The sequence below is a fragment of the Rhinoraja longicauda genome, chromosome 7 (assembly GCF_053455715.1).
Source record: "Rhinoraja longicauda isolate Sanriku21f chromosome 7, sRhiLon1.1, whole genome shotgun sequence".
Taxonomy (NCBI): Eukaryota; Metazoa; Chordata; class Chondrichthyes; order Rajiformes; family Arhynchobatidae; genus Rhinoraja; species Rhinoraja longicauda.
This window is the reverse complement of record NC_135959.1, coordinates 39,807,390-39,828,221: the sequence shown is the minus strand read 5'-3', so window position 1 is coordinate 39,828,221 and position 20,832 is coordinate 39,807,390. Positions and strand designations below refer to the sequence as shown.

The window sequence follows — 20,832 nt, the reverse complement described above, 5'->3', positions numbered from 1 at the left end:
CTTTAATAGACTAAAGACCACTGGGATCTCAAGGATATCACATTTTTACATTCATGGAAATGCTTTTGTTTGCAGAATTGCTTTGTAAAGGGAAAAGTGCTTGGCTGACAGAGCATTACAATAAAGACACACAGATTGACAGAACCACAGTTTGGATGTAGCACAAAAGGAGGTCATTCAGCCCATTGTGGTTGTGCCAGTTCTATGTAAAAGCAATCAGGCTGATCTCATGACTTGCCCTTCGCCTACTCGATATTCTGTGCGAGCTGCAGTATAAGACTGTGCGGTGAAAGTCATAATTATTTCCTTGTGTTGTAAATCTCTGATCTTATTAAGGAACCTTCCTGGTTACATTCATTCTGCCTGTCATTTTGCCTGGATTGGATATCTTTCCTTGGAACTTCTCAATAAGCACTCCTCAGTAACTACAGAAAAGACTTGCGTGCAGCTATTTTAATATCAGATTCTCACAATATATTCTTTGAAGCACAGGAACAAATAACTGAACTATTCAATAAGCAAACTAACATAAACACTGAACCTGATAAGAATTGGTGGAAATAAAATAAATGAACTCTGGCAATTGCTATGTGTAATCTGTGAAAACCAATGAGCAACAATCAAGAATACGAGTGAGGAGAAATAATGTTGACCATTGGACTGTCAGATATGGTGTTGGCAAATGAAGAGATCAAATTTTTTTCTTCCAAAATCAGGCCAAATAGGAACTGTACACAGAGAACATCTATGGAAAGAGAAACAGTTAATATTTCAGTTTGTTCGCATTTCATTGTAATTATGGAAAGGTAGAAATTAAAGATATTTTAAGTTGCAGAGAAGGGAGAACAGTGGAGAGAGGAAAGGAAATGATCAGAGATTGAATGATATAAATAATGTTGGTGCTGACAGAAAGCAGAGAATTCTTGTTAATGACAAGTTGTCAAAGTCTTGCAAAAACATGAGGTGCATTAGGCCTGGGAAATGAGAAAAAAATGTGAACTATGAGTTTCCTGAAATCTGAAATAACAGATCTGTTCTTATAGTGGTAATGTGTGCTATTGTTTAAATTTAAAAGAACACAAATCACAAAGAAATGTAATAACCGTGGGGAACTTTAAAATATATTCTAAAATAGGTGGTATTGTAAACTATGAAGATGTTTATCAATAATTAAAGTGGGGTATTAATCAAGTGGGCTGAGGAATAGCTAATGGACCTTGATTCAGATAACTGAGGTGTTGCATTTTGGGAAGGCAAACCAGAGCAGGTCCTTCACAGTGAACTGTAGCGCCCTGGGGCATGTTGTAAAGCAGAGGAGTCTAGGCATACATGTACGTAATTCACTGAAAGTGGCATCGCAGGTAGTGAAGAATGCTTTTGGAATACTGGCCTTCATCAGACATGGAACTGAGGATAGCGGTTGGAACATTATTGTATGTTACAGCTGTACAAGACAATGGTCAAGCCTAATTTGGAGTGATATATTCAGTGATCATATGGCATAATTTCCTTGTTGAAGTATGGCATAGCGGCAGAGTTGCTGCCTTGCAGTTCCAGAAACCTGTGTTCGATCCTGCCTACAGGTGCTGTCTGTACAGAGTTTGTATGTTCTCTCATGACCTGCATGGATTTTCTCCGGTATCTCTGGTTTCCTCCCACACTCTAATGACGTACAGGTTTGTAGCCTAATTAGCATGGTATAATTGTCCCTAGTGTGTGTGCGATAGTGTAGGGCGACCAGATCTGCATGCAGTACTCCAAATGCTGCTGAACTAAAGTCCTGTAAAGCTGCATCATGACTTTCTGACTCTTATACTCAATGCCTTGCCCAATAAGGCTGGAGGCTGTGGAGGGCAACAGCCGAAAGAGATAAAATCAGACCTGGTCGAGAGATAATGGTCTGGTGCTCATCTGTGGGGTGATATTCCAGGGGTAAGTATGAGGAGGTGTTCAAGAGCTGGCACCTGGCCTCAGCCCGGTAGAGGTCAGCCCGCCCGACTACAACTGCACCTCGCTTGACGTTCGGTTTGATGATGTTGTTGGGTTTGTTGCAAAGAAAAAACCTATGGGGTGTTAAAACTCGGAGTTGTGATCACTCGCCCCCAAAATTCTTTTCTACTGTGATACCAATCATCTGATCAGGCTCATTTCCTGCCATCTTTTGGTAATCTATCTCCATATCTGTTCCTCTCTTCTGCTTGCTATTGGAGTGCCTAAAGTACAATCACATTAAAGTGCCTTCCTTTCTTATTTGCACCTATCGTATTTCTAAGCGCTATCCATATCACCTCAGCTGACGAATTCTCCAGTTTGTCGTCTCTGGGTGCCAATGGGATGGTCTCCCTGTTTAGAAGCACAACTCCTCCATCTCTTTTGCCTCCCTGTCCAGCACATCTGAAACATCAAAACCCCAGAACATTGAGCTGCCAGTCATGTCCCTTTCACAGCCATGTTTCTGCCATGGCATCATAGTCCCAAGCACCATCCAGACTCCATCTGCTTTCTTCTTGCATTGAAATAAACACACTTCAGTCCATCAGCATCATATTCCTTCACTTGTCCCTGCCTGTTTTTCCTTTGAGAGTTTCTGCTCCTAATCTCAACCTTCCCATCACTCCTTCCAATTTCTGACCTACTACTCTGGTTCCTACCTCCCTGTCTCTCCAGTTTAAACCCTCCCAAGTAGCACTAGTGAACCACCCTGCAAGGATAATGCTCCCCCTCCAGCTCGGATGCAATCCCTCTCTCTTGTATCGGTCACCTGCTGTAGAAGAGATCCCAGAGGCATAGAAATACAAACCCCTGCTCACTGCACCAATTCCTGAGCCATTCATTCATCTGTCCTATTTTCCTGTTGCTACCCTCACTAGACACATGGGACATTGAGTAGAGGGGAATTGAGAAAGAAAAACTCAATGAGTTGTGGGATCAGAAAATCTCCCCACATTTTAAAGCACCCTGAAACATTTGCAGGGCTAAGGATCAAAAGCTGGGAGGAGGGATTGCCTTAGTTCATTTTTGGTCAGTTGGGGCACAATTGGCATACTGGCAATTTCTAAAATTCCACGATCCTCTGCTTCTATAATTCTAGGTGCATATCTGCTTCTTAAACTCTAGTTGGATAAACCCTTATGCCCCTTGCCCTCCTCCCCCTTTTCCTCCTGATTTTTATGCTAGGTTTGGGAAATTGCCTTGCAACTGTGTACTCTCCACCTCTTCCTAATCTTGCAGGAGGTTTGGCCAATGAAGAAAATTATCATTCAGTATTGCCTGTGCAACCCGTTTACACCTGACCTGTCATTTACATTCTCCCATTCCCTACATCCACTTCCTTTCGATCTTTCCTCCCATCTGCCTTTGCATCTAGCATCTTAAATCATGTTTCACTTTTCCCAATCTTGATGAAATGACATTAACCTAAAATATTGACTGTTTCTCACTATCATACATGCAGTCCAATCTCTTGCATATCTACAACATTTGCATTTTTATTTCAAATTTCCAGCATCTGCATACTTTTTCTTCCAACCCAAGGGATAACTAAAGATTCCCTACTTAACCACTAAACAAAACAGTGAACATTGTTCACCAAGTTATTAAAAATTGCTTTAAATTGCACAAATGGAAGCTTGCTACTAAACAGCAACATCATGATGATAGTCATGTGCCTGATTAATAAAAGTGTGAATTGTTACTTCTCCAATTTGCCTGGGCAGATATCAAAACAACATTGCATGATGATTACTATGGCAAACACTTATCTGTGTTTCCCAGCAAGTATGCACTTTTGTACAATTCAATTTTCTGAAGAGCATTGAAACTATGGCTTGACAATCCATGGAAAAATGAATGAACAAAATCAGAACATATGGACACAGTACAAAACAAACGGATACGTTCTTCTCAGTATCATTCTCAAAAGCACGCATTGAGTGGGAGACCAAAACAGGTCACGTCTGGACATAAGATTACCATTTTAACTGTGTATTTTCGCAATGCGCAAGGCAGCTTTACCATATTGTTGCATGTATACATCACATATCTCCCCCCTTAGAATTGTGATACTTTTCCTCCATCTAAAGCATACACATACGTATAAAACAATCTAATATCATAATGATCTTTATATCCATTATGTTTCCAAAGTATTTTTCCATAACAAAACCCAATTTAAGTAAGTCCAAAAATATGCATAATTTTGTATCCATTAAAACCAAATTAAAGTTTACATATCCAATTCTTATTTTGAACGTGAGTATCAACTTCAATGTAATTCTATCAACTAAATAACCTAACCAGCCCAAAATGCCGAATACGAGTATTCATGCTACAATCCTTTCCATTAACGATAACCAAATTTTTGTGGCGTTTACATTGTCCATGTAACCAAGTCCGTATAGTCAAGTCCGTTGTCAAAATTGTCCGTTTTCAGAATCCGTAGTAATCCGGTCGCTTTCTATTTCGCATTGTGTACTGCTTACGCCCTGAATTGCTTTCTTCGTTGCGCTCTGATGTCGCGTCCTCGACGGTGTCATCGTGGTTGTTTTCGTCGAAGTTTTCATGTGCAACGCTTCTTTCGGTGATGTCTTCATCATGCACTGTGGGCGTACCCATGTCGAAATCTATCGAATCTCCCGTTTCGTTGGTTGTGAGAGAAAGGCACCGAACATTCTCCCAACAATTCCACTTTCTCTCCAGTGTAAGTACGGAGAACCACGGTGCTCTCACGAAGGCGTAACCTTTCACCTTTTCGCCACTGGTCCTTCCACGTCTCTTCACTGATAAACGTAACTTATGTCCACAGTGAAAGGAGTAACTTTCTTCTCACTTTTAATATGATAAAGACTATACTCCTCACCTTCCTCGGTCAGTTGGTGGCTTTTTTCTGTTTTTCCCTTCCACTCTGAGCATTTTTCCCACTTGACTTGCACACCCGTGAGAAATACCCTTTTTTTCCACAGTTGGAACAATCCACTTGTTTCACTGGACAGTCATTCGGGTCAGCTTGGGGAGAGCCACCACAGCAATAACACGAAGATCCTCTTACGGTTCCCCGCTTGGGCTGACCACTGTGAGGCCCCCTTGATTTCGCGATTTTGTTTATCGCTTCGTTTGGCTTTTGTTTCCAGTCACGGAGATCAGCCGTGTTGCGGTCTCCATAGCGGTGGCGATACCGAGTGCCTTGTCAAAATCCAGCATGGCTTCCGACAATAATCGACGCTGAATGCGGTCATCATCAATCGCTCACACCAAACAATCATGTAACATTTCATTGAGCTTCGAACCATAAGCACAATGTTCAGCGAGGTGACGTAACTCGGCCACATAATCCGCAACTGACTCACCCGGTTGACGATGACGAGAGTTGAATTTGTAACGCTGGACGATGACCGACGGTTTCGGGACCTTGTGATTCGTGACTGTTGACACAATCTCAGAATATTCGACTTGCCCAGGTTTCTGTGGAGCAAGTAAACTCGAGATGAGTCTGTACGTTGGTCCTCCACTCACGGAAAGCAAGATGGCCCTCTTCTTTCCCGTATCTGTAATGTCATTGGCTAGGAAGTACTGTTCAATGCGCTCGGCGTACTGCACCCAGTCGCCATGTGCAACATCAAATTCCTCTATTGAGCTAAAAATAGCCATGGTAGCCATGAGTTTATCCTCATCGCCAGTTAATGATACATTCTTTTCAGTTTCATTCTCAAAAGCACAAGATCGCCATTTTAACTCTGTATTTTTGCAATGCGCAGGGCAGCTTTACCATATTGTTGCATGTATACATCACATAGCAGCTTTACCATATTGTTGCATGTATACATCACACAAACCACTGGAGGAACACAACAGGCGAAGCCGTATCTCTGGAGGCAGAGGGATGCTCAAGATTTCAGGTCATGATCTTCCACTAGGACTGCAATAGCAAAAGGTATTAGAGCTAGTTTCACTGCCTGTGCCAACCATAATATTATCATTACAAGTTTTAATAAGTACTAGAAATATCATATCCATCTGCCTCCACAGATGTTGCTTGAGGCACTGAGTTCCTCCAACAGTTTGTTTTTCTCTCTGAGATCTAAATATGCCTCGTAATTCCATAAAATATATTTACCTATATCTTACCTTGGCGAATCTTCATTAGATAAGGAGAAACAAAATATCATGCCTCCCAATAAAGAAAGTGAAGAACCAGCCCAGCCAATAAACAAAGCAGCTCCTAATTCAAATCTGCAGAAGCAAAGTAAATATATTTTTAAATGCTTTTCCCTAATGGGTAGTCTATGTATTTAAATCCATAATGTTCTTACAGTAGAATATTGGGTCAATCTTAAGAATTGGCATTACCAATAGTAAACTTTGGTGATGGCAATAAAAATCAGAAAAGAGGCTCAGCACATCATTAAAATGTTGAATTCTATCAAATGTCACACATCTATTTTATTTTGAAACAGCGATTAATCCCTATAAAATGTGTAGTTTAATGTGTTCAAACTAGTATTAAAACCAAAATGATAAACCAAAGCAAATGTTATAAACATAAATAAAGGCTGCAAAGGTGTGAAGTGTAATTGAATAGTTTTAATGCCAAATCAATGTATAGTATCCAATAACAAAATCCAAATAAATGTCACAATTTGTTTCCATTTCCACTGGAATAAACAGAGGAATTGATTGTAGTGGTAATCAGGAGCTATTCGATTGGACTTTTAATTAGAGGTAGAAATTTAAAGCTCAGTCTGGGTTAAAGAGCCGGGTCCATCCACTAGATCTTTTTTTGGAATAGATTTCAATGTAACATATTGACTGATAGTATGCAGAGTAGGCTGTTATGGGAGGTTAGATTGCATGGGATCCAGGTAGAGCTAGCTGACTAGAAACAGAATTTGCATCATGAAAGAAAGCAGAGGGTGATGGTTTTAAGGTTGTTTTTCAGACTGGAGGCCGGTGACTAGTGGCATGGCTCAGGGATTGGTGCTGGGCCAATTGCAGTTTGTGTTTTATTTCATCAATATGGATGATAATGTACAAGGCATGATTAGAAAGTTTGCCACCTGTTTTTATGTCATCTGCAATGTAGATAGTGAAGATAGTTATCACAAAATGCAGCATGATCTTGATCAGTAGGTCAGGTGAGCTGTGAAATTATTTTAACAATACTTTGGACTTTAGAGATACTTTAGGTTAATGAAGTTTAATACAGATAAGTGTGAGGTGTTGCATTTTGGGAAGTCAAACCAGGGCAGGACCTTCACAGTGAATGGCAGGGGTCTGGGGAGTGTTGTGGAGCAGAGTGATTGAGGAATGCAGGTACATTGTTCCTTGAAAGTGATGTCACAGGTAGATAGGGTAGTCAAGAAGGCTTTCAGCTCATTGGCCTTCATCAGTCAGAGTATTGAGTATAGAGATTGGGATGTTTTGTTACAGTTGAACAAGACACTGGTGAGGTCTTATTTGAAGTATTGTGTTCAGTTTTGATCAGCCAGTTATAGGAAAGGTAGTGTTAAGCTGGAAACAGTACAGAGAAGATTTACGAGGATGTTGCCAGGTCTTGAGTGCATGAACTATAGGGAAAGGTTGAGCAGGTGAGGACTTTATTCCTTGCAGAGCAGATAAGGGTTGATCTTAGAGGTGTAGAAGAACATGATGGGAATAAATAAAGTGAATGCATGGAGTCTTTTACCCAAAGTAATCAAAAAACAGGATATAGATTTAAGGTGAAAGGGGAAATTATTAATAGGATCCTAAGCGGCAACTTTTTATTATCACAAAGTTTAAGGAACATTTAGGTAAGTACATGGATAGGATAGGTTTGGAAGGATATCAGAGAAGGCAGGCAGGTGGGACTAGTGCAGCGGGAGCATGTTGGTCAGCATGAGCAAGTTGGGCTGAAGGACCCATTGTCACACTGTTTGACTCTGACTCTAACATTTTCACACTAAGGGTGGTTTGAGCTGGCAGAGGAGGTAGTTGAGGCAAGTACTGTCACAACATCTAAAAGACAGGACAGGTATATAGGTAGGAAAGGTTTAGGATATGGGGCAAACGCAGATAGGTGGGACTAGTGTAGATGGGAATCCTGGTCAGCGTGGGCTAGTTGGGCCGAAAGTGAATGAAAATAAAAATGAATATTGTGCCCAACACTCAAGGGCATAGCTATGCCATAAGAGGGGGAAATGTTTAATGGAGATGTGCATGTCAAGTTTATATACACAGAGTGGTGGGGGTCTGGAATGCATTGCCAGGGGTAGTGGTGGAGGCAGATACAATAATGGAGTTTGAGGTTTTTAAATAGGCATATAAATATGCAGGGATTGGAGGGATGTGTGTTATGTACAGCAGATTAAATCAATTTAATTTGGCATCATGTTTGGCATGAACATTGTGTTACTGTTACTATGTTCTATTTTCGATGTTCTATGTCTTGATCTTGTCTTGGGGAATATAGCTGGTCAGATGGAGGGAATGGCAGTGGGGGAGATACTGGAGATGGCATGTTTCAAAGTTGAAGTGAAAAAAGATTAGGATCGTCCTAGGTCTTAAACTATTGAATAAAGGTCTTGGATCAGTTGGAGATATGAACAGAGAAATGGCAATTTGAGTTTAATCTGGGCAAGTGAGAGGTGTTGCACTTTGGGATGGGAAGGAAGAACAGAAAGAAGAAGGATGTGGTAAAGAAGGTAACGCATGCTTGCATTATCACTCGTGTATTGAGTATAAATGTTGATAAGACTTTTTGCATGTGTATACAACTTTGGTTAGGCCACATTTGGATTATTTTGTGCAGTTCCGGGCACCGCGTTACAGGAAGAATGTGGAGGCTTTGGCGAGAATACAGAAAATGTTCAAGATATGGCCTAGATTAGAAAGTATTTTTCTATCAAGCGAGATATGAGAAACTTGGATGTCTTATCTGGAGTGTCAGAGGGAAGGCCAGTTTCATTCAATTAACTTTGGACCTGGCAAAGGTATACTGGGAGCAAGTAAGTGTACATTTGGTGGAAAGTATTCAAAGGAAAAATAACAAAGTTCAGAGCCATCAATTTACTGTAAGAATAAAAAACAAATGTTAACACCTTCAACAATCCTGGATGTCAACATTTCACGGTATGGAAAAATAGAAAAAATTGGAAACATATGGCAGATATAGAGAACTAAAGATGGGAAAGTCAAGCATAAAAATATTGAATTAAAAAGGTGAATAATACTAGAGTACATAAATTTAGAAGCAAGAGATTTTGAGGGGATCTGAAATGGACCAATGACACCAAGAGAGTGATGAGCACCTGCAATGCATTGCTGTGGAGAGTGATAGATGCACATTTGATTACAACATTTAAGATGTCTAGATGAGCATTTCATTCACTTTGTCAATTAACATTTTGGCCACTGCTGGACAATAGGTTTCCACTTGTCTGCATGGATACACTGGGCCTACTGGCCTGTTTTCATGCTGTTTGACTCCATGATGAGAATTACGTATTTTTAACAACATCTAGTCCCAATCCAAATGTTATGGATGGAGATAATGGGAAACAAATCATTTTGACAGTTCACAACCTTGTCATTGCATTGTTGACATCAATAGGATACCATGCAGATTTTCACTTTTGAATATTGGTATGGTTGTTTCTCTTAATATTTTCTCATTATTTTGACAAAATGCCTTTGAATCAATAAAGGGACAGTTTGGGTAAACCAGAGATAAATATTTAATTCAAAGTGGGTAACTTGAAGCAGTTCTCAATACTATGACATTCAGGAAATGATTAGTGGACTGTCCTTGTCTCTCTTGGTTCACAAGGTGAACTTACACCACATGCAATCTAATTGGTGCACAGGAACAGTCACAAAGGAAATGCAAGTTCAAAGCTGAGTTTTGTCAAGAGGAATGGAAAAGTTCCACATCCACAGTTTGTTATGCAACAAATAATAAATAATTATTTATTTCTTCTGTAAAACCTCTATTCTGTCTGTTCACGTATTTCAAGTGTATCAGTTTCACCAGTCATTATGAAATATTATAATCACATAGCTTTTTGAAAAGAAACAAGGAACAGGTCTTGAAAGCTGCCACCTTCTGAGATTTTTATCTGTTTCAGTAATCAGGTTAACAATGATGACCAACCAGCAAACGTGGGTAATGGGAAAATGTGAAAAATGCAAACAGAAGCATCTTTGTAATAATTGCCTTAATCACTATATTTCTACCCAATATTTTATCTTTCCCATAGACCATTTCCAACCTTTCTGCTGACACATTTTTAACAACATCTAAACCAGGGAAAAACAATTGTTATTGATTTTATTTGGCTTCATATTGAGACTATATATTTCCAAGCTATTTGCCATTTACATGAATTTGTATCAATATTTGTCCCAACCTCTAACCATACGATATTAACCTGAAACAGATATTTAAATTTTGGAAGGTTGGATGAGCCATGTGATGTCCATTTTTTAAATTCAATGGAACTGATAAATAACTCACTAATCTCTAGATGCATCTGTAGTCTTTCAAAAGAACAGAAAGATAATGATGCAAATCATTATGTACTGATGACTTGAAGTCTTCACTGCCAGTTTAAACATTTGCACCCCAACCACTGTATCTGTCTTATCATTGCACAATAGAACATTATAAATTAAACCACGGTGCCATTTATAAGCACCAATATGAGATTCTAATGTACCAATAAGAACGGATGGAGGCCTTTTGTGTTTCATTGAAGTGGTGATATTGATTATCAGTATCCTAATAGGTTCCACATTTATGTTTGTGGTAATGGCCATCTACTCCATGTTTGAAAGAAGGAGCTCTGCCTAACTCTCTGGGACTAGTTCCAGTTGCACATCTCCATTGTTCTTGATAGTGGCCATCAACATCCTAATACAATTTATAATACACCAAGCTTTTGACCAGATATATATCCAATAGTTCCCTTTTATAGAGAACTCTTGAATCTTTAGAAAGGTCCTGACCTGAAACATTACTCTTCTCTGTCTTCCTGAGATGCTGCCTGACATGCTGAGTTACTTCAACACTTTTGTAAAACCATCATCTGCAGTTCATTGTGCCAACTAGTTCCCTTTTCTAGACTGGACTTCTCATATCCTTATCAGACACATTTCCAGTGGAACTATTTTGTTTTAATTAATCCTTCATTAAATTGGCCCCATGTGCAATACTTTTCTTAAGGCATTACAGAGTCATACATCATGGAAGTAGACCTTCCGCCCACCAAGACCCGCATCTACTGTCAAGAACCCATTTTGACACAAATCTACCCTAACTCTTTATGTTCTTCCAATATCCCTAGAAACTCCCCTCAGTTCTACCACTCACCTACACTCTAAGGGCAATTTAAGGTATTTAATTAACTGACAAATGTACTGGTCTCCACAATAACTCTCAGCACTAGTGCATTGCATGAACCTGTTCTCAATCCCCTATTATGCTCCCTATAAATTCACGACTGACACCACTGTGGTAAGCCAGATCACAAACAATAATGAGATGGAGCATATTGGAGATAGAGAATTTATTAACATGGTACCAGGGCAATAGCCTCTCCCTTAATGTCAGCAAGACAAAAGAGCTAGTTATCGACTTCAGGAAGCATGGGGGATACATTTATAGATGCACCGTAGAAAACATACTGTCAGATTGCACCACCGCTTGGCTAGGGAAAAGTTCTGCCAAGGCTGCAGGGAGCTGTACATGTAGCCCAGTCCATCACACAGACCAGACTTTCCAACATTCACCCAGTCATTCCTTCCTCACCCAGCTCCCATCTGGCAGAAAATACAGAAGCACCAGCAGATTCAGAAACAACTTCTTCCGATCTGTTATCAGGCTTCTGAATTATCTGCATATCTGCATATCTCTGCACTTAATCCACAAACTAAGTGCACTGCCAAAAAAGGAATAAATGAATGCGGGTTACTTGCATAACTAGATATTCTAGTGGCCAGAGATCCTAGGGTGACGGAGGAACTGAAGGAAATTCACATTAGGCAGGAAATGGTGTTGGCTAGACTGATGGGACTGAAAGCTGATAAATCCCCAGGGCCTGATGGTCTGCATCCCAGGGTACTTAAGGTGGCTCTAGAAATCATGGACTCATTGGTGATCACTTTCCAATGTTCTATAGATTCAGGATCAGTTCCTGTGGATTGGAGGGTAGCTAATGTTATCCCACTTTTTAAGAAAGGAGGGAGAGGGAAAACAGGAAATTATAGACCAGTTCGTCTGACATTAGTGGTGGGGAGGATGCTGGAGTCAATTGTAAAAGATGAAATTGCGGAGCATTTGGATAGCAGTAACAGGATCATTCCGAGTCAGCATGGATTTACGAAGGGGAAATCATGCTTGACTAATCTTCTGGAATTTTTTGAGGATGTAACTAGGAAAATGGACAGGGGAGAGCCGGTGGATGTAGTGTACCTTGACTTTCAGAAAACCTTCGATAAGGTCCCTCATAGGAGATTAATGTGCAAAATTAGAGCACATGGTATTGGGGGTAGGGTATTGACATGGATAGAAAATTGGTTGGCAGACAGAAAGCAAAGAGTGGGGATAAATGGGTCCCTTTCAGAATGGCAGGCAGTGACTAGTGGGGTACCTCAAGGCTCAGTGCTGGGACCACAGCTATTTACAATATACATTAATGACTTGGATGAAGGGATTAAAAGTAACATTAGCAAATTTGCAGACGACAAAAAGCTGGGTGGCCGTGTGAACTGTGAGGAAGATGCTATGAGGTTGCAGGGTGACTTGGACTTGGACAGGCTGTGTGAGTGGGCGAATGCATAGCAGATGCAGTTTAATGTGGATAAGTGTGAGGTTATCCACTTTGGTGGTAAGAATAGGAAGGCAGATTACTATCTGAATGGTGTCAAGTTAGGAAAAGGGGACGTACAAAGAGATCTGGGTGTCCTAGTGCATCAGTCACTGAAAGGAAGTATGCAGGTACAGCAGGCAGTGAAGAAAGCAATGGAATGTTGGCCTTCATAACAAGAGGAGTTAAGTTTCGGAGCAAAGAGGTCCTTCTACAGTTGTACAGGGCCCTAGTGAGACCGCACCTGGAGTACTGTTCCTGTTTTGGTCTCCAAATTTGAGGAAGGATATTCTTGCTATTGAGGGAGTGCAGCGTAAGTTTACTAGGTTAATTCCCGGAATGGCGGGACTGTCGTATGTTGAAAGACTGGAGCGATTAGGCTTGTATACACTGGAATTTAGAAGGACGCGAGGGGATCTTATCGAAATATATAAGATTATCAAAGGGTTGGACACGTTAGAGGCAGGAAACATGTTCCCATTGTTGGGGGAGTCCAGAATCAAGGGCCACAGTTTAAGAATAAGGGGCAGGCCATTTAGAACAGAGATGAGGAAAAACATTTTCAGTCAGAGAGTTGTAAATCTGTGGAATTCTCTGCCTCAGAAGGCAGTGGAAGCCAGTTCTCTGAATGCTTTCAAGAGAGAGCTAGATCGAGCTCTTAAGGATAGCGGAGTCAGGGGGTATGGGGAGAAGGCAGGAACGGGGTACTGATTGAGAATGATCAGCCATGATCACATTGAATGGTGGTGCTGGCTCGAAGGGCCGAATGGCCTACTCCTGCACCTATTGTCTATAATACAGTCCTAGGCTTATTTTTGCAGTTATCTCAATGAACTTTGAATGTAGAGAAGGTTAAACCCTTCTAAATGAACAAATTCTGTGTTGCATGGTAAGATACTCTTGAACAAATCGAACACTGGTGAGAGTTAGGAAGGAGGCCTTTCTGTCAGATTGACTTGACAATTGGACCTACCGATATTTCATGAATCAGCTTCCCGTGCACGTTTATCAGTTCTATTCCATTTTTGATGACTCCCCTTCCTTTATTCCTTTGTGAACCAGTTTACATTAATGTTGCAGTTTGGTTATCGTTATAAATAATACTCTAAATTATAATACTAATTTTTTTTTAAAATTAACTGAAAAATAATGCAATAGCTGAATCTGGATAATTTTGTTGATCACTTTGATAGAAGAGAAATTAAACCAGTATCATGAGTGCAAACTTACTTTTGTTCCACTATCATAGGGTCAAAGAATTGTGCAGTAATTCGATTTGCATACCACGAAAAAGCAATTATAGATGACAAACCTATAGAGAATAAATTTCCGTTAATCCAAGCTTAATAATGAATTACAAAAACGTAAATCTCTTATAAATAGGTTAAATTTACATCATCAGTCGCTCATTCACATAATAAATTTCAGTGGTGCACACAAAGCGAAGGGAACAGATCATTCAGCCACGATCTCTGTACCAACATCATGCCAAATTAAACTAATCCCTTCTGCCTGTACATGATTCATATCCCACTGTTCCCTGCATATCTATGTGCCTATCTTAAAGCCTCAAAACAGCCACTATTATACCTGCTTTCACCACCACCCCTGGCGATGCGTTCCAGGGACCTACACCTCTGTGTTAAAAAGACTGGTACCATACATCTCCTTTTCTCACCTTAAAGCCATGCCTGATATTTGTAATTTCCAGCCTGGGAAAAAGATTCTGACTGTCTATCCTTTCTAAGCCGCTTGTAATTTAATAAACTTCTATCCATCAGTCCTTCCACACTCCAGAGAAGTTAATGCAAGTTTGTCCAACCTCTCCTTATAACAAATACTCTCAAATCCAGGCGGCATTGTGGTAAATCTTCTGCATCCTCTCCAAAGCCTCCACGTCCTTTCTGCAATGTAGTCAGCAGAAATGCACACAATACTCAAATGTGACTTAGCCAAAGATTTTATAAAGTTGCAACATGACTTACTCACTTTCCTGTTTAGTCTAGTTTATTTTTTTTAGGTTTAGATTATGTTAGACTCTTATAATTAATGCCACTGCCAATGAAGGCAACATTACCATATGCCTTCCTGACCCCTCTATCTACTTATTTTGCTATTTTCAGGTAGCAATAGGCCTGGACCCCAAGATCCTCTTTACATCAATTCTGTTAAGAGCCCTGACATTCGCAATTTTCATTCCCCTCACATTTTATCTCCAAAAATGCACCACTTCACACTTGCTCAGATCAAACTTCATCTGGCATTTTTCTGCCTGGATCTGTAACTGATCTATATCCTGCTGTATTCTTTGATAGGCATCCTCGCTGTTCGCATCTCTACCAATTTCTGTATCATCTACAGACTTATAACCGACCCATATATATTTTTGTCAAAGTCATTTATATATATATATCACAAATAAGAGAGGTCAACAGCAGTGATCATTTCAGAAAAAAACTCCCATCAGAATAACATCCTTCCACCATTCCCCTCTGTCTTCTATGGATAAGCCAGTTCTGAATCAAAACTAGGTCACCCATGCATCTTAAACTTCTAGATCAAACTACTATGAATGTAGTGTAAAATGCCTTACTAAATAAAGTACATATGGACAACATCCAATGCCCTCTCTCATCAATCACCTCTTCAAAAAAGTTAATCAAGTTTGTCAGACATGACTGCCCAACATAAACTCATCCTGACTGTGGCTAATTAGCCCATTCTCTTCCAACTGCCGTATCCCTAATAATCCTCCCCATTAGCTTCCTGTGAAGATCACCAGCCTTTAATTTCCTGGAATATCTGTATATTCCTTCTTAAAAAATATCTTTTTGTTTCTGCAAAGAGCCAGGTTGTCAATTCAAATCACATCTGAATGGCATTCATAGGAAACATGCATTTTTTTAACCATATCATTTTTTGTCACATGCATGTCAACAAACACGGGAATTAACTTGGAGGCAACTTCCTGGTCAGCCTGCAACTGAAAAGCAATAGGCTAGTTGGTTTCATTATTGCTTATGTAAGGATTATGGCTTGTCTTTACATGCAGTTCAAAGCACATTTTGATTGAAATGATTTAAAAACCTTTGTCTGTGCTCGAAGCTCATAAAAGCCTGAGCTTTAATCTAAACAGCATCTATCACTGACTTTCAAAATCAGTAAAACAAAGTCAAATAAATATTAATAATTATAACAATAGCAATCTACCAATTTGTATTGTAAAATTCCAAACCGGAACAAACTGTAATTGTATTTTAATTTCCCCAGGGCTTCCCAGGCAAGAATCTACGCACACTCCTCTGCGGCAGGTGAAATCCTGACGTTCCAGTCTCATCCCATTATTTATGACAACAAAATATTCAAATCACAAAGCTACCAAAGCTTCTAGCTTCATTACTGATCGAAATTCCCCTCCCCCCTTACAGGCAAGCTTCAACCAAACGATTTTGTCATTATTTGTTTACTGTCCACTGTCAACAACTATTTCAGTATGAGACTGCATCATCATGTTGAGTAAGAATCAGGATCTTAAAGCACAATAAAATGTATTAGTCATTGAACAACGTCCAAAAAATGGAAAGCAAGAGGGTCACCAATCGAATGTTCTCCAAACAAATAAGGGAATTTGTAAGATATGTAGGAACATTTTTTTCCCCAATGTTCAAAGTAGCAGCTTGGGAAACTCAGCAGTATGAGTCAACCTAATGGAAAAGATGTAGGACTGTCAGGATTTGATTAATCCATTTGAACTGCTTGCTGTTTGAACCAAGAAACAGTTACTTAAATGCACATTACAAAGAACATGGATTTAGAGCTGCTTCGTTTGAACATAAGTATTTTTGTGTCAATAGTGTGGCAGTAGGTAATTTCTGGTGTAAATACAGCGTGCCTCATTACGGATTCTTCATTTCAATTGGTAAACAGTGACAAAATATTGGCCAAGATATGGTAAAGAAGTTAGATGTTCTTAACCACTTTAAACTTAACCACAGACTGTGTGATTTTTAATTGTGTTTTTTTGTCATTATTAGCAGCATTTTGAAAGTTGAACTGCTTGAACAGTGAAAGCAATCATTTACATTGATAAAATCGGACAGCAGTCACTGGGTATTGGGATTTGGTTTATAAGAACACAATTATGGGATCTATTATGCTTGGCAGATAGCGAACATACTGCCAAATCCTTACTGTTATGAATAAGATTGATACCGTTGTCATGCTTTTACTGGGTTAGTTATCAGAACCCTGAAGAAATAATCAAGAGAAAGTGAGTTTGCACCCTAATGCAAGTGTTTCAGAATTTGCAATCAGTTTTTTGATGCCTGAAAATAAAGCTTGATGCCAATGAAAGTGACCGGTAAATTTTCTATGGCCAAAAAATTGCTAATTTACCTCAATCCTCATTCCCCATTCCCTAATTCTACGCAATGTGAGACATAGAAAGCAACAGATAAAACACTGGTAAATGGGATAAGTGTAAATTGGTAATTGATGGTCAGCATGAATATGGTGGGCCACACGGCTTGTTTCTGCGCTGTATGACTCTATGACTTACCCGAAAGAATGAACAGCATTCCTGCAAAAAAGGTAATTTTTCCTTTAATACTTTCTGAGCCTCCAACCTTTGTGCACTTCATCCCCACCAGTGAAAATATGCAACCAAAAAATCCCAGACAAACAGCAGCAATCGTGAGACCTCTGCAGACCTGGATATAAGCTGGATAAGAAAGAAAATCAAACATGAATGTAACGTGAAATTTCAAAAATATACTTATTACATTAGAAACTAGGATTCACAACAAATTTATAACGAGAAAAGGCAAGGGACTGGTTAGGAATAGCATTTGAAAAAGCAGGATTGATTAGCGATGGTCAGCATTGCTTGTGGGAATTCGGGGTCTAGAGTGGGCCAATGGCAGATGGAATTTAATTCAGATCAATGTGGTGCATTGCATTTTCAAATGTTAAACCAGGGCAGGAATACATAGTAAATGGTAGGGCCTTCCAGAATGATGTAGAACAGAGACCTCGGGGTGCAGGTCCATTGTTCCATGAAGGTGGTGACACAAACATTTGTCATGCTTGTCATCATTTGTCAGGTTATTGAGTACAGGAGTTGGGATGTCATGTTACAGCTGTATACGACATTGCTAAGGCCACATATAGAATACTATGTATGGTTCTGATCACTTTAGTTTAGTTTAGAGATACAGCGTGGAAACAGGCCCTTCGGCCCACTGGGTCCACGCCAACCAACAATCCCCACACATTAACACTATCCTACACGCACTAGGGACAATTTTTACATTTACCAAGCCAATTAACCTGCAAACCTGTATGTCTTCGGAGTGTGGGAGGAAACCAAAGATCTCGGAGAAAACCCACGCGGGTCACGGGGAGAACCTACAAACTCGTACAGACAGCATCCGTAGTCGGGATCGAACCCGGGTCTCCGGCGCTGCAAGTGCTGTAAGGCAGCAGCTCTACCGCTGCCCCACCGTGACCGCCCTGCTATAGGAAGGATGTCATAAAATATGAAGGGATGCAAAAGATTTAGGAAGATGATGACGCAAGGAACTGCAGAAGCTGAAATATTGAACAAAACCAAGTGTTGGAGGGACTCAGAAGGTCAGGCAACATTTGTGGAGAGAATGGGCAGACAACATTCGGGATCCTTCTTCAGACTGATGGAATTGGGAGGGGAGAAAACTGGAAAAGAGTAGCTGGGGTGGAACAAAGGCTGGCAATTTATAGATTATAGGGAGGTTTAATTGACAGATGGGTGAGGAAAGGGACAAAAACGAGGAAATTAGACAAAAGGGTGTCAGGAAAGAGCAGCAAAGTGGTGCAGCTGGTAGGGCTACTATCTCACAGCACCAGAGACCTGGGTTCAATCCTGATCTCAGGTTCTGTATGTGTGTGGCGTTTGCACGTTCATCCTGTGACTGTGGGGTATTTTTGGGTGTTCCAATTGCCTCCCACATCCCACACACATGTGGGTTTGAAGGTTAATTGACCTGTAAAATTCTCCATGTGTAGGGAATGGATGACAAGTGGGATAATATAGAACTGGTGTGAACAATCGATGGTCAGCATGAATTCGATGGGCTGAAGGGCCTGTTTACAAGCTGTATCCCACTAAAACTCAATAGGGAGAGAAGAGTGAAATGTACCGCTGGAGGTAGGGATATGGATGGAAGGGGACAGGTGAGAGGAAAAACAGGGAGTTATAAAAGGGAAATGGGTAACTCTGGGATATGAGGTGAGTATACAGAGAGGAAAGTAGCAGGGTGGCTGGAAGATGGTGGGAGAAATGTGTACACACTGGGGTGGGTGGGCCATGGAGGATATTATTTGAAGTTAGAGAATTCAATATTCCTACCATTGGGGTGTAAACGACCCCAAAAAATGAGGTGCTGTTCCTCAAGTTTGCGTGTAGCCTCTGGTAATGGAGGAGGTCAAGGATAAAAAGTCGATCTGGCAATGAGAAGGGAAATTAAAATGGTTAGCAACCGGTTGATCCAGCAGACCTTGGCGGACTGAGCACGTGTTTAGCAAAATGGTCGCATACTCTATGCTTGGTCTTGCTGATACAAAGGAGGCCACATCAGGAGCACCACATGCAGTAGAAGAGATGCACGTGAACCCATGCCTCATCTGGATGGGGTCCCAGGATGGAAGTGAGAGAGAGAAGGTGCAGGGACAGATGTTGGGGAAAGTACCTGGACAGAGGGTGGGCTCGATGGGAATGGATGAGCGAACCTAGGAGTTGCAGGCAGAGTGGTCCTTTCAGAGTGCTCCTATGGGTAAGGAATCCATCTACAACAGCAATTGGATAACCACATTCTTCGAAGAAGAACATCTTGGATGTACTGGAATGGTTCAAATTATCTTGGAATCAGTTGCAACAGAGATGAAATTGAAAGTAAGGGATTGCATCTCTTGTAAGAGACAGGTTGGGAAGAGGTATAATCTAGGTAGAAAAAAGGAACTACAGATGCTGGTTTACAAAAAACAAAACCAAGTGCTGGAATAACTCAATGGGTCAGGTTGCATCTCTAGAGAATATGGATAGATGATGATTTGGGATGGGACCATTCTTCAAACTTTTGACAGTCTGAATAAGGGTCCTGACTCAATGTCACCTATCCACGTTCTCCAAAGATGCTGCCTGACTGTTGAGTTACTACAGCACTGTGTCATTTTTTTTTATAGTCGGGTAACTGTGAGAATAAGCAGGTTTGTCGGAGACATCAGAATATAGTTTGTCCCCTGTGTTGGAGACAGGGAGATTGAGAAAGTGGAGAGAAGTGTCAAGATATATATTCCAAGTTAATTTGAGGCCAGCGTGGAAATTAGTAGTAAAGTTGATTAAATCAGTGAGTTTTGCACGGATGCAGCCCGATGCAGTCCTTGATATAACAGAGAAAGTGTAGGGAAATGGTACTAGGGTATGTTTGGAACAAGGAGTGTTCAACTTAACCAACAAAAAAACTGGCATTGCTGGAGCCCACAGGAGTGCCCATGGCTACGCCTTTGACTAGAAGAAAGTGAAAGGAGGCAAAAGAGAAGTTACTCAGGATAGAACAAGTTCTGCCAGGTGGGGGAGAACGTTAATTGGGAACTGATTAGATTTCTGCTCAAGGAAGAACCAAAGGGCCTTGAGGAATAAAGGTGTAAAGACTGGACACCGGTGGTGATGTGAACATGTGGCTAAGGAATTGAAAGCTATTAACATAATGAGCGCGTGTGAGGTGTACTGGATGTAGGTCAGAAGGGATTGGACAAGGGGGAGACAAGATCGAATCGAGGCATGTGGAGAGGAGTTTGGTAGGGCTGGAACAGGCAGAAACAATGCGTCCACAGGGCAGTCCTGCTTGTGCAGAACATGATAAAGGAAATAACGAGAATAATGTTTAGTGTAAGTCCAGTAAAGTCTGATTAAAGGTGGAACGAGGGTCTCCAATGAGGTAGATAATAGCTCAGGACT

At 40.6% G+C, this 20,832-nt stretch overlaps 1 protein-coding gene across 1 annotated transcript in view; it reads right to left on the bottom strand.

Moving 5' to 3' along the window:
* Positions 1-20,832, bottom strand: part of cldn10a (claudin 10a) — a 54,175-nt gene that overhangs the window by 8,034 nt on the left and 25,309 nt on the right. Inside the window, exons 2-4 of the mRNA XM_078403034.1 lie at positions 17,398-17,559; positions 14,070-14,151; positions 6,124-6,228 (exon numbers count right to left, since the gene is read on the bottom strand). Of these exons, the coding sequence (XP_078259160.1) occupies positions 6,124-6,228; positions 14,070-14,151; positions 17,398-17,559 (349 nt within the window). The remainder of the gene's footprint in view (positions 1-6,123; positions 6,229-14,069; positions 14,152-17,397; positions 17,560-20,832) is intronic.